The sequence below is a fragment of the Ranitomeya imitator genome, chromosome 3 (genome assembly GCF_032444005.1).
Source record: "Ranitomeya imitator isolate aRanImi1 chromosome 3, aRanImi1.pri, whole genome shotgun sequence".
Taxonomy (NCBI): domain Eukaryota; kingdom Metazoa; phylum Chordata; class Amphibia; order Anura; family Dendrobatidae; genus Ranitomeya; species Ranitomeya imitator.
In genome coordinates, this window is record NC_091284.1 from 234,189,013 (window position 1) to 234,201,810 (window position 12,798).

Consider the following 12,798-nt stretch of genomic DNA (forward strand, 5'->3'; position numbering starts at 1 on the left):
ATTACATGAGGGAAGATATTGAGATATTAATATGGAAATATACGGAGGAGAAAGGTTATGGATGGCTTTGTAGGACAGTGTGTTAGTAGTTTAAACTGGACACGCTGGGAAATTGGGAGCCAGTGAAGGGATTTGCAAAGAGCGGAAGCAAAAGTAGCGAAGAGAGAGATTAATTAGTCAGGCAGCAGAATTAAGGATGGACTGGAGAGGTGCAAGAGTATTAAGAGGGTAGGCCACAAAAGGAGGATGTTGCAGTAGCCGAGGCGCGAGATGGTCAGGGCATGCACAAGAATTTTTGTAGAGTGAGGGTTGAGGAAGGAATGGATTCTGGAAATATTTTTGAGCTGGAGGCGACAGGAGGTGGTGAGAGCTTGGATGTGCGGTTTAAAAAGGACAGGGCAGAGTCAAGGGTTACTCCGAGGCAGCGGATTACCGGAACGGGGGAAAGTGTGAATTAATTTACTGTGATAGATAGATCAGGTATGGAAGGTGTGCGAGATGGAGGAAAGATGATGAGTTCAGATTTGTCCACATTGAGTTTGAGGAAGCGATAGGAGAAGGAGGAGGATATGGCTAATAGACACTCTGGGATTCTGGAGAGCAAAGAGGTGACATTTGGACCAGAGAGATAGATCTGAGTGTCATCGGCATATAGATAGTACTGGAAGCCATAGGACTTTATGGAGTTGTCCCAGGCCAAGGGTATAGATTGAAAAGAGAAGAGGTCCTAGGACAGAACCTTGGGGGACACCAACAGAGGGGGCGAGATGAAGAGGTAGTATGGGAGTGGGAAAACGCTAAATGTGCTGTTGGTAAGGTATGAGGAGATCCAAGATAGGGCGAGGTCTTTGACACCAAAGGAAGAGAGGATCTGTAGTAGGAGGCAGTGAATTATTGACCAAAACAAAGGGGCTGGTGGAACAATCTAGCCAAATAAATAAATTTTTTTCCATTGTTCTCCATGTGTGAGGCTTTGTCTGGTATTGCAATATGCAGCTAATCAGCAAAAGGGCCTTTATTCCGATGACCAGCGTGTTAATGGGGGCTCAGACCGCTAATAATGAACAGCCCATGTAGCAACGTTGTTAGCCCTTCACGCAAGAATGAGGATTCTAAAATGTAGGAGAACTAAATAAAAAAAAAAAAAAAAAATTCAATTGACCAACATCCAGTCTTCAAAGAACATACCACAAACATCTAAACAAGATGCTAGAACATACTGGCCCACACTTAACAGTTCTCACAACACTTTGGAAAAAAAATACTCATTGCTCCCAGATTTGTAAAAGATGGGATGATTCATTTTTATACTTTAAATACAGCATAAAATGCACCAAACATCTTATAGGAAGTATGGCGGAATTCACTCCAACAACCTTATCTGCACCACTGGGTCTGGCTTTGCTTGCAAAGACCATAGTGCATCACAATTGCCCAATGTTATAGGTTCAGTCATCACCAATACAAGTAGTGTGCCTGACCCACTGAAGTCCATGATAATTTTGTACTGAAATTCTAAGCTAGGAAAAAAAAAAAAAAAAAAAAAAAAAGGGGGAAGACGAAGGGTCTTTGAATAATACTTACAAATGCAGAATGGTTGGAAGAAATGCTCTCCATGCTGTCACAGCTGCCTGTGCTGCCCACGCTGTTCAAACCTGCCATTCCTACATGCCGAGTCCAGGGGGCTTTTTCAGGCATCACCCAGAACAGGTCACAGGAAAGGTTGGAGCAATTTTAAGTTTGAAAGCTGTAAGGAAAAATTGAAAACTTGAATATTGCAAAATAAAAAAAAATATATTATATATATATATATATATATATATATATATATATATATATATATATATATATATATATATATATATATATATATATATATATATATATATATATATATATAAAATTTTATTACATATACACTTTAATGAGAGGTTAATTGAGAATTCATATCAAAACATTTTTTAAAAATCTCAGTTACTGCAATAAATCCTAACGTGTGCAACAACTGAGACATTGATAAAAATCATATCCAGTCTTTATTATGCTTTATTGGCACCATCACATTCTGCAGCGATTTACAGACATCACCACCACGGTCCTCATTGGGGATCACTTCTAGTTTCTTTATTAGTTGATCTTTGGAGTGTGATCATGAACCAGGAGGAAACCCAAGCAAATATGGGTAGAACACAAAAACTACTTGCGGATGTTGATTTTGTTGGGATTTGAACCCAGGACCCCAGTGCAGCAAAGCAACAGTTCTAACCACTGAAAAACACATGTTGCCCACTACTACTAATAAGACGACCGATGTAGAAGCATACCTTTTCATTCAGTTTAAGTAGCAGAACATGAGCACTCAATATACTGGCAGTCACAGCTCCAACTGTTAGATCTTGCAATTGTGGGGAATCCTGACTGTGTGCATAATGCACAGTCAGGATCCAATAATCTGTAGTCACAGAGTGGCTCCTGATTAGATGCTACAGCTGTCAGTAATAGCTTGGGTACAGCTCACTTTAATATCAGGCTGCCGAACTGATATGGAGTTTCAATGTACACTAGTCCCACCATGTTTAAAATCTATAATAACGTATGAAGTTGGTGATAGAGTCGCTTTACGGCAGAGCGCTGAGAACACTAACTTTAGTGACCGCCTAGGGAGCACTTGTGGAACGCTATACTCTGGGATAAATAAAATTTCATATACATGCTGCTGCTAAAATAGTACATACTGTAAGGGTACCGGCGTTTTTTTTTGCTGCTTTTTCATGCTAATTTTCAGCAGCTTTTTACAGTACCAGCAAAGCCTATGAGATTTCAGAAATCTCACACACATTGGTTTTTTTGTCATTAGGATTTTGTGCTTTGCTGCTTTTTTGAACATAGAGCATGTCACTTTTAGCGTTTTTTCACCCATTGGCTTGACTGGGTGTTGAAAAAAAAAACGCTGCAAAAACGCCGGTATCATTTGCAGCTTTTTTTCTGCAGAAAAGACATGCAGAAAAGACATGGACATTAGCATGGATAAACACACAAGTTAGCCCAAAAATCTCACCTAAACCTGCGTTTTTTTTGCCGCAGCTTCTTTCCTGCCAAGAAATCAGGTTTTGCTGCAGGAAAAAATAAATAAATAAAAACCTAATGTGAACTTACCCCAAATATTTACGGTAAGCATTTATACGCCTCCTCCACACAGCACTGTCAGCAGACTTGTAAGATTGAAACTGCTAAAATACTGAAGCAATTTTCTTACTTGACCTGAATGGTGCAGCAGCAGCCATTTGTATTACATAATAACGAAAAGGCTCTTCTGTGGACGTGGTGCATATCCGTTTCAATTTATGTGCCATTTCTGTTGTATAACAATTTGCTATGCAGACACCAATCTAATGGCAGCAAAGGATAAATACAACATAGAATTGCCATCTTTTTGCTCACTCTGCAGCATCTTGTTGCATTCTCTAATGTTGTTTCAGGCCATTTCCCCTGCCTCCTGCATGTGACAGGTATTTTCCCATCAGCTTTTACAAGCAGAGGACAAGATGAATGTAAAGCTGCATCTCCTCTCCATTATGGGAAATGTATGCTGTATATGCACAAAACATCTATTAGACACCGGTATACGCACATTCATTTTTAAAGGAAGTCTCACCCATTTTTTGCCACCCAGTCTCTGAGCATCATAAAGTAGAGACAGAGTCCCAGATTTCAGCAATTTAAATCACTTACTGGGCTGCTTTGTGTAGTTTTGATGTAAAAAAACAAACAAAAACAAAACAAACAAAAAAAGAGCATATGCACAGCAATATACTTATTGAGCAGTAGTAATAAGCACAATTGCTTGTTACTCGAGTTTGTCTACAGGGCTGGGGTGTGAACAGTATTGCGGGTGCTCGAGTGAGATGTTTGCGTCCCCACAGCTGCTTGTTTCGCAGTGGTTTGTCAGGCAATCCCTACGCTTGTTTCGCAGTGGTTTGTCAGGCAATCCCTACATGTTTTGTAGCTGTCTAACAGCTGCAAAACACGTCACTGGAGCACCCGTGATACTCTGGACATACCTGAGCACCCTAGGTAAACTCAAGTAATAATTCAGCAAAGTTCTAACTGGAAGAGGGGCACTTCAAGTCCATAATAACAACCAACCCATTTAAGTGTGAAAATGGAAAAGAAACGGAAGAGATCCACCAATAAGGTAAAAAACACACATTAATTTTATTGCAATTAAATCTAGAACAAAAATGTAAAAAAAAAAACGCACCTGATTAAATAAGAGTACCGTAAGGGATGCCGGGCATATACATAAAGGGCCAACAAATTCCAAATTGCAAGTCTATGATTATCAGTCGTGAAAATAGACTATGGGAGGTTATAAATGACCAAAGACCAATTGCAAATAGTTTGTTTCCTTCCCACCCCCTCCACAACCCCAGAAGAAGCTGGCGGTGAAACGCGCGTCGGGGTGAGGGGATGCCTGGGCTCTGGTTCTGTGGCTACTACTGTCTGGTAATTATCATCCACATTCTCTCATGCTTTACTTGATCAACAAGGTTTTTTAGTGGCTATTGCTGCATTTACCTGTAGATATATGTACTTCGGATACATCCTCTTTACGAGAATATGTTTTTACTCAGACTGCCATTTTACCATCGTTGTGCCACTATCTAGTCTGTGAGGTTAGTCTTTGGGGTAGGAAACTAACAATTTGCAATTGATCTTTGATAAATTATAACCTCCCATAGTCTACTCTCACAACTGATAATCAGATTTACAATTTGGAATTTGTTGGCCCTTTCTGTATATGCCCGGCATCCCCTACGGTACACTTATTACATCTGGTGCTTTTTAATTTTTTTTTACAGTATATTTAATTGCAATAAAATTCATGTATTTTTAACCTCATTGGTGGATCTCTTCTGTTTCTTTCCCATTTTCACATGGGTTGGTTGTCCTTTTTAGGCAGTTTCTACCTGGATAACAAAGTTTGTCCGTGCCCATAGGGTGAAGTAGTAATCAACGAGACACAACCAAAATTAAAAACATATGCATAGATTTATTTCGCTTTAAACAAAAAAAAAAAAACTGGTTCAAGTTTGGACAAAATCCCATCAAGGACAAACTAACCGTATGCTTAAAGTGCTACTGTTTTCATCTCTGACTGAAAAAAATAAATTTTGTGAACAATCTTCTTAAAAACAGATCATGCCAAGCGTAAAAACATTGCCAAATAGAATGTTATTTCAAGGCAACAAACTGAGTGAGGTGGAGTTCTGAGTCACCGGAGGACTATATAATACCTACTTACATCATCAGTGCAGATCACACTACTTGATGACTGCATCGGCAATTACCCATGTTAGCATAAGGGGAAAAAAAAAAGACGATACTCGGACCTATTTATATGGGTGTGTATGATACAAGTGACCTGTATATAAATGACTTCCAGTTATTAAAAAGGTACAAAGTACTGAGAGTCAACGGCATAATACTGTCGCTTATGCAAATCTGACAGGGATAAAGTATCAAGCAAAAAAAAAAAAAAAAAAAAAAAAAAAAAAAAAAAGAGTTATAAGATGTAATACAACAACTTAAATTGACAGCCAAATCCACCAATATATATTTAAATATACAGTTTAAGTTGTTAGTGCCATGCGTCTAGGTGTACAAGGCACGTTATCTTGGGTGCAATATAAGTCAAGGTAACTTACGTGGCAACTGTTGGAAGTTTTCCTTGTTCCCAACACAATTTGGTATTGTATCCCTTGTAAAATAATGACCGTTGTAGATAGTAAGACAACGGCCAAACTGGTTTCTCCCAAGTTTTCTTGTAGCACAGCAGCAAATCAACTTCAAAATGATTATCCATGCAATATATAAATACACATCAGGTACTTGGACCTACAAAGTAGCATCAATTCTGATGCAGACCTTAAAATGACTTAACTAATGTAAGCCTGCGTGTTGTATTCTTAAAACTCCATATTTCTATGGAAAACAAAAATTGTTACATTGGTTGAAAAAGTTTGAATTAACAAAAGAATTGTAGAAATTCATGCGTAGGTCAAATGGAACTAGCCAAGATTGCTCCGGGCACAACTTTGAACTGCCTTCCCATAGGTTTTCCATTTTGTCATTAAACTAGTTTAAGCTCAATTCACGCTCTGTGTGTTGTGACGCTTTAAATATACATGTGCCCGTTGCATGTCCACTTAAAATGTAACCCATCAGTTGGTTTAAAAGCGATAACAGCGCATACGATTGTGTCATACCCATTATAACCTATGGTGCTATGCACAGGTCTGTGTTTTTACATGGACTGTGTATCTGTATAAACCACACAGAGACATGTCTGATTTTTTCCCAGCAGCATGGATGACAAGGGACAATACAAGTCTATGGGTCCATGAACAGTGAAAAACCATGTAGAGAACACTGGTATCCATTTGCTGTATGAGCTTAAGATTGCAAAGCATAGGAGAAGTTCTGTAATTTAAGTCTTAATACCAGAAAAACACTGATCGACATGGACACATGGATGTCACACTGACGGATGTCACACTGATGGATGTCACACTGACGGATGTCACCCTGACGGATGTCACCGACAACACCAGCTCCCGTTTTATAAGGGCATGTGAAGGGGGCCTTATATGGCTGCTACTAGACCCAAGACAGAAGCATTGTGGAGGGAATGGTCAACAAATTTGGGCAAAGGGCACAAAACCCACCATGCACACCTTGCATCACTGTGCGTGCCCCAGGGATACCACAGTGGTGGCAATTTAGAGATTGTTAAGCTAGGTTCACATTAGCGTTTCTCTGGGTAGCGTATCATTTGCATGCGCAAATGCATGCCAAAACATGCAAAAGCATGCTTACGCCTGTGAGTCATTTTGCGCATGATGCAAACAAAAATGCTGCATGAGCATGCGTTTGCGTTTTCTATGTGCATGGTGGAGGCGTTGACATCATTTTCTGTACATGCGCAGTCTAAAGTACGCATGCATATCAAACGCATGCGTACGCATATCCTTGTGTACCAATGTGCTCCCATAGACAGTAATGCGTTTTTTTTATGCAATCGTCCGCATGCACAATATTTGACGCCTCAAAAAAATGTAGTTACTTACCGATAACGGTGTTTTTCTGAGCCCATGACGGAACCACGGAGAGAGGGGATCCGCCCATCAAGGACAGGAAACCTACAGATAAAAAGGCGGTACCTCTCTCCCGCATCAGTTTGTTTACAGAGCATGAAGGGAATATCAGGTTAATAATTAAAGTATTCAACATTACCAAGTCTTAGTAGAGATACCGCGTGATTATTACTTAATTACTAGCTAAATACTATACTAGTGTGCACACCCACACGTGAAGGGAGGGAATGTACAGGTGCAGTCATGGGCTCAGAGAAACACCGTAATCGGTAAGTAACTACATTTTTCTCTGTCCCCCATGACGGCACCACGGAGAGAATTACAGAGACTGTACATTTAGGGAGGGACCACCGCTTCCACAACCCGTTTACCAAAAGGTAAGCTCTAAAGAAGTTAGGTCCAACCGGTAGAGCTTAAAGAATGTTGAGGGTGAAGACCAAGTAGCAGCTCTACATATCTGGTCAATTGAAGCATCGGCTCTTTCCGCCCAGGAGGCCGCCACTAGAGTTGAGCGACTTACTTTTTTAGGATCGAGTCGGGTTTCGCGAAACCCGACTGTCAAAAATCAGGTCGGGTGAAATCGGCCGATTATTTCGAAAAGTCGGGGGCCGACCGAAACACGAAACCCAATGCAAGTCAATGGGGAATCAAAGTCGGCAGTGAGTGGAGGACAGGAAAACACCTACATTGCCCATTTTAATGCCAAAAACATCAATTCTTATTTATTAAGCTTGTCAATCTTAATTTACTTTATATTAATAGTTAGGCATTGAAAACAGTGGGTCATTTGGCTAAAGTTGTGGGGGGGGGGTAGGATTGGCTCAAGATTTTCATGGGCCCAGGAAACGTGGAATACATCACGCAGTGGAGCAGGGAGAGGCAAGTATTTCAACTTTGCAAGTGCTGTGATCCTGAGCAAGCAGGGGGGGGGGGCCACTCATTGGCACTTGGCACTGGCACAGGGCCCCTCATAGTACGGCGGTGTGTTTGACGGCGGGTGGTGCCTCCCACTGCCAGAGACACTTTTGCGTACTATGAGGGGCCCTGTGCCAGTGACATCGCCAACGAGTATGCCCCCTCACCTGATGAAGGAACCTGCCCCTTCCTCTTTGTCCCCGTGTAAGGTGGTATAGTATGCGGGAAGGGGAACCTGATTTTCAGCAGGGTCAGATTCTGTCTGTGTAGAGTGCAAGGGGAATGTAGTGGTCTGAGTCAATGTACCAGCAGACTCATCTATCAGTGGCTGACCAGTAGGCAGGATAAGGAGGAAACACAGATATAGGCCCACAATAAAAAAGTAGGCTAAAAGCAGTTAAAAATTGGCAACAGGACTAACAGGCGGCATAGCTAGGTACTGGGGTGGGCCCCTCTGCTGAGTAGCAGACAGTGGTAGTAGGCGCAAAGTATTAACTGGTCTAAATGGAGGCCAGGGCCCCTGTATATTTTAACTATCAACTATCATTTCAACAAATTTGTATTGGCAGTGCCATTGAAGGATTTAACAGCACAGACTACACAGTGGTTGAGCAGGGAGAGGCAAGTATTGCAAGTGGTAGATGTTGTGAATTCTGTTGTCGGGCTCCCTCCTGTGGTCATGAATGGTACTTCGGCTGGTTCTGTCCATGGACTTTCTCTGGTGGCTGTGGGTGTTTCTGAGTTTCCTTCCACAGGTGACGAGGTTAATTCGTTAGCTGGCTGCTCTATTTAACTCCACTTAGATCTTTGCACCATGCCACCTGTCAATGTTCCAGTATTGGTCTAGTTCACTCCTGGATCGTTCTTGTGACCTGTCTTCCCAGCAGAAGCTAAGTGACTGCTTGTTTTTCTCTGGTTTGCTATTTTTCTGTCCAGCTTGCCATTTTGATTGTTGTCTTGCTTGCTGGAAGCTCTGGGACGCAGAGGGAGCGCCTTCGCACCGTGAGTCGGCGCGGAGGGTCTTTTTGCGCCCTCTGCGTGGTCGTTTTGTAGGTTTTTGTGCTGACCGCAAAGTAACCTTTCCTATCCTCAGTCTGTTCAGTAAGTCGGGCCTCACTTTGCTTAATCTATTTCATCTCTGTGTTTGTATTTTCATCTTTACTCACAGTCATTATATGTGGGGGGCTGCCTTTTCCTTTGGGGAATTTCTCTGAGGCAAGGTAGGCTTTATTTTTCTATCTTTAGGGCTAGCTAGTTCCTTAGGCTGTGCCGAGTTGCATAGGGAGCGTTAGGAGCAATCCACGGCTATTTCTAGTGTGTGTGATAGGATTAGGGATTGCGGTCAGCAGAGTTCCCACGTCCCAGAGCTCGTCCTATATTATCAGTAACCATCAGGTCATTCCGTGTGCTCTTAACCACCAGGTCCATTATTGTCCTGACCACCAGGTCATAACAGGTAGAGCACTGTTCGAGCTGGGGGGGGGGGGGAACACTCTCGTGGGCGGTGGTAGTGGCACAGGGCCCCTCATTACAACGGTGTGTCTGACGTTGTTGTGCACCACCACCATCAGAGACACTTCATTGTACTATAAGGGACCCTGTGCCAGTGCCGTCGCCCAAGAGTGGGCGCACCCACCTGTCCAGGCAAACGGCACTCGCACGGGTGCTTGCTCCAGGTGGTGACCATGGCCCTGTGGGGGGAGTCAGCCCATTTAAGGAGGTATAAAAATGGCCTATGGTGGACACTCAGCAGCTGCAAATGGCAGAATTGGAGAAGTCAGTAAGGGGAGGCCAAAAGCAAGACATTTTTCTGGCAAGCTACGTGTCAGCAGGAGAAGGTGGGGCAAAATAATTGGAAATCCATGATTTGCTCATTTTAATGAAGGTTAGATCATCAACATTCAGGGTAGCCAGGCGTGTCCTTTTTTCGGTCTGTATTGAACCAGCAGCACTGAAGACTTTCTGATAGCACACTAGAAGCAGGGCAAGCGAGCTCCTGTAATGCATATTCTGCCAATTCAGGCCAGGTGTCTATTTTAGATGCCCAGTAATCAAAGGGGAATGACCTGTGAGGGAGAACATCGATAAGGGAGGAAAAATAGTTCCTAATCATACTGGACAAATGCTGTCTCCTGTCACTTTGAATCTATGCAGTGGCAGAAAGTGGCTGGAAGATATATGAAAAAAATACTGTAAGTACAATTTCAATCTTCTTACAATGATCTCAGGACAAGTATGGCAGCAATAAAAAGGACTGCTGCACACAAAAGTGTGGACAAATAAACAAGATAACGGTGCAGAAAGGAGCAACAGGATTTTTGCTTTTTAAAAAGCAGTTGGTTTGCACAGCGGCGTGCAAACAGCAATGCAGCTATCAGGGAGCCTTATAAGGCAGCCTAATAAGCTACAGAGCTGATGCACAAAGATATAGCCTCCACTATCCCTGCAAACAAATGGTGGTGTTGGACAGTGGAAATCGCTACAGCACAAGCAGCTTCGGGGCTTAATCTTCCCTCCCTAACTAAATCCCTTCTTTTGATGAAGCTGCAGCAACCTCTGCCTATGCCAAAATCGGGAGAAGTAAGATGGCGGTCGGCGTGCACGCCCCTTTATAGCCCCTGTGACGCCGCAGAAAGCAAGCCAATCACTGTCATGCCCTTCTCTAAGATGGAGGGGACCAAGACCTATGTCATCACGCTGCCCACACTCTGTGTCCTCCTTCATTGGCTGAAAAATGGAGCTGAAAGAGTCATACGAAACGTGACTTTGGCGCGAAGATCGCCAACCTCATGGCAGATCCCACACTAGGATTGGGTCGAGTTTTATGAAACCCTACTTTGCCGAAAGTCGGCGATTTTTGAATTTGTCCGATCCGCTCAACCCTAGCCACCACTACTCGTCGATTGAGACTTAACTTTCCCTGGTGCGGACATTCCGCTTGAGGTGTATGAGAGGTTAATGGCATCTTTAATCCATCTTGCTAATGTACCCTTGGAGGCTTTACCTTTCCGAGGGCCCTGAAAACACACAGAAAGATCTATCCTCCCTACAGTCCCTAGTGGCTTCTAGGTAATGGATTAGACACCTTCTAACATCTAATGTGTGTAAGGTCCTTTCGCCCTCATTTTTAGGGTTTGGGCAGAAGGAGGGAAGGGAAATCTCTTGAGATCTGTGGAACCGGGAGGCTACTTTTGGTAGATAGGCAGGGTCTGTTTTTAGGACCACCCTGTCTTCTAAAATTTGCGTAAAAGGTGGGCTAGCTGATAAGGCTTGTATGTCACTAACCCTTCGGGCTGTAGTAAGGGCTACCAAAAGGGAGGTTTTGAAGGACAGTATCTTTAAGGGAGCCTCCTCTAAGGGTTCAAAAGGGGGGGTTTAGTTAAGGCTGTGAGAACTAAATTTAGGTACCAATGTGGGGCCTTTCGTAAGGGTAGGTGTCTAGATATTTTTGCTGCCTTAATAAACCTGTAAACCCAGCGATTCCTTGCCAAGTTGTGATTAAACAATGCCCCTAGTGCTGCGACATGAACTTTAACGGTGTTTGTAGTTAGACCTTTTTCTAATCCATTTTGTAGGAATTCCAATATAGCTCTAAGCAGGACTCCCTCAGACACTTTAGAGCCTGAGGAATAAAGGAATTTCTTCCAGATTTTACCATATTGCTTGGTAATTGTTAGTTTCCTACTCTTCAGTAGGGTCGACACTAAACCTTGTGAAAACCCCTTATCCTTTAGCAACCCTCTCAAATTCAAAGCTGTCATGTGTAGCCTTGCCACCTGCGGATGTGCAACTGGTCCCTGGGATAGAAGATTGGGCAGGTCTGGGAGTACCCAAGGGTCAGAGATGGACAACCTCTTGACCCCAGAAAACCAAAATTCTTTTCGGCCAAAAAGGGGCTAGTAACACTACCCGGGCTCTGTCTTCCCTTATCTTCCTCAGAACTGCAGGTATTAATGCGATTGGGGAAAACGCATATGCTAGCCTGTAATTCCATGGAATTAGAAAAGCGTCTAATGCAACAGGGTTCCCTGCTGAAGTTATGGAACAAAAATAGGCAACCTTCTGATTCAGATTGTTCGTGAATAGGTCTATATCGGGTGTCCCCCATTTCTCCGTGATCTGGTTGAATTTGGATTGGCTCAACTCCTATTCCCCTTATCTCAGACGAGACCGACTTTTTATGTGGAGGGCTGACAAGGATGCTAGGTTGCTTTCGGCTATCTGGCAGACTGATTACTTCCATCAATGGTTGAGAGTGGGTACCCACTTGGTGATTCAAGTATGCCACTACCACTGTCTGAAAATATTCTTACATGATGCAAGTGAAGGGGTTTCAGGAATTCTATAAGTCCAAATTTCACTGCTGATAGTTCTTTCATATTGGAAGATACTAGTTTTAAGTCATCTGACCAAGTCCTCTGAGCCACCAAATTGTTTAGATGGGACTTGAGTCTGTGGTTACCACTTTGAGACTTGCTGCAGGTTCCCCATCAAGGACAGGAAACCAAACTGATGTGGGAGAAAGGTACCGCCTTTTTATCTGTAGGTTTCCTGTCCTTAATGGGCGGATCCCCTCTCTCCGTGGTGCCGTCATGGGAGACAGAGAAAAATGCAACATGTTGCGTTCACCAGACACCACGAAATGACTCATGCTTACGCATCCAAAAGCATGCCTCTGCGTACACAATGTTTAAGATGTGTACGGATGAAGATCATACGCTGCGCA

The 12,798-nt window shown here is 42.9% G+C and overlaps 1 protein-coding gene across 2 annotated transcripts in view; it reads right to left on the reverse strand.

Annotated features, from left to right (window-relative positions):
* C3H1orf116 (chromosome 3 C1orf116 homolog) overlaps window positions 1-12,798 on the reverse strand; it is a 56,326-nt gene that overhangs the window by 11,836 nt on the left and 31,692 nt on the right. For both annotated transcript variants that reach the window (XM_069756278.1, XM_069756279.1), the window contains exon 2: window positions 1,585-1,747. In XM_069756278.1, the coding sequence (XP_069612379.1) occupies window positions 1,585-1,698 (114 nt within the window). In that variant the 5' untranslated portion in view covers window positions 1,699-1,747. The remainder of the gene's footprint in view (window positions 1-1,584; window positions 1,748-12,798) is intronic.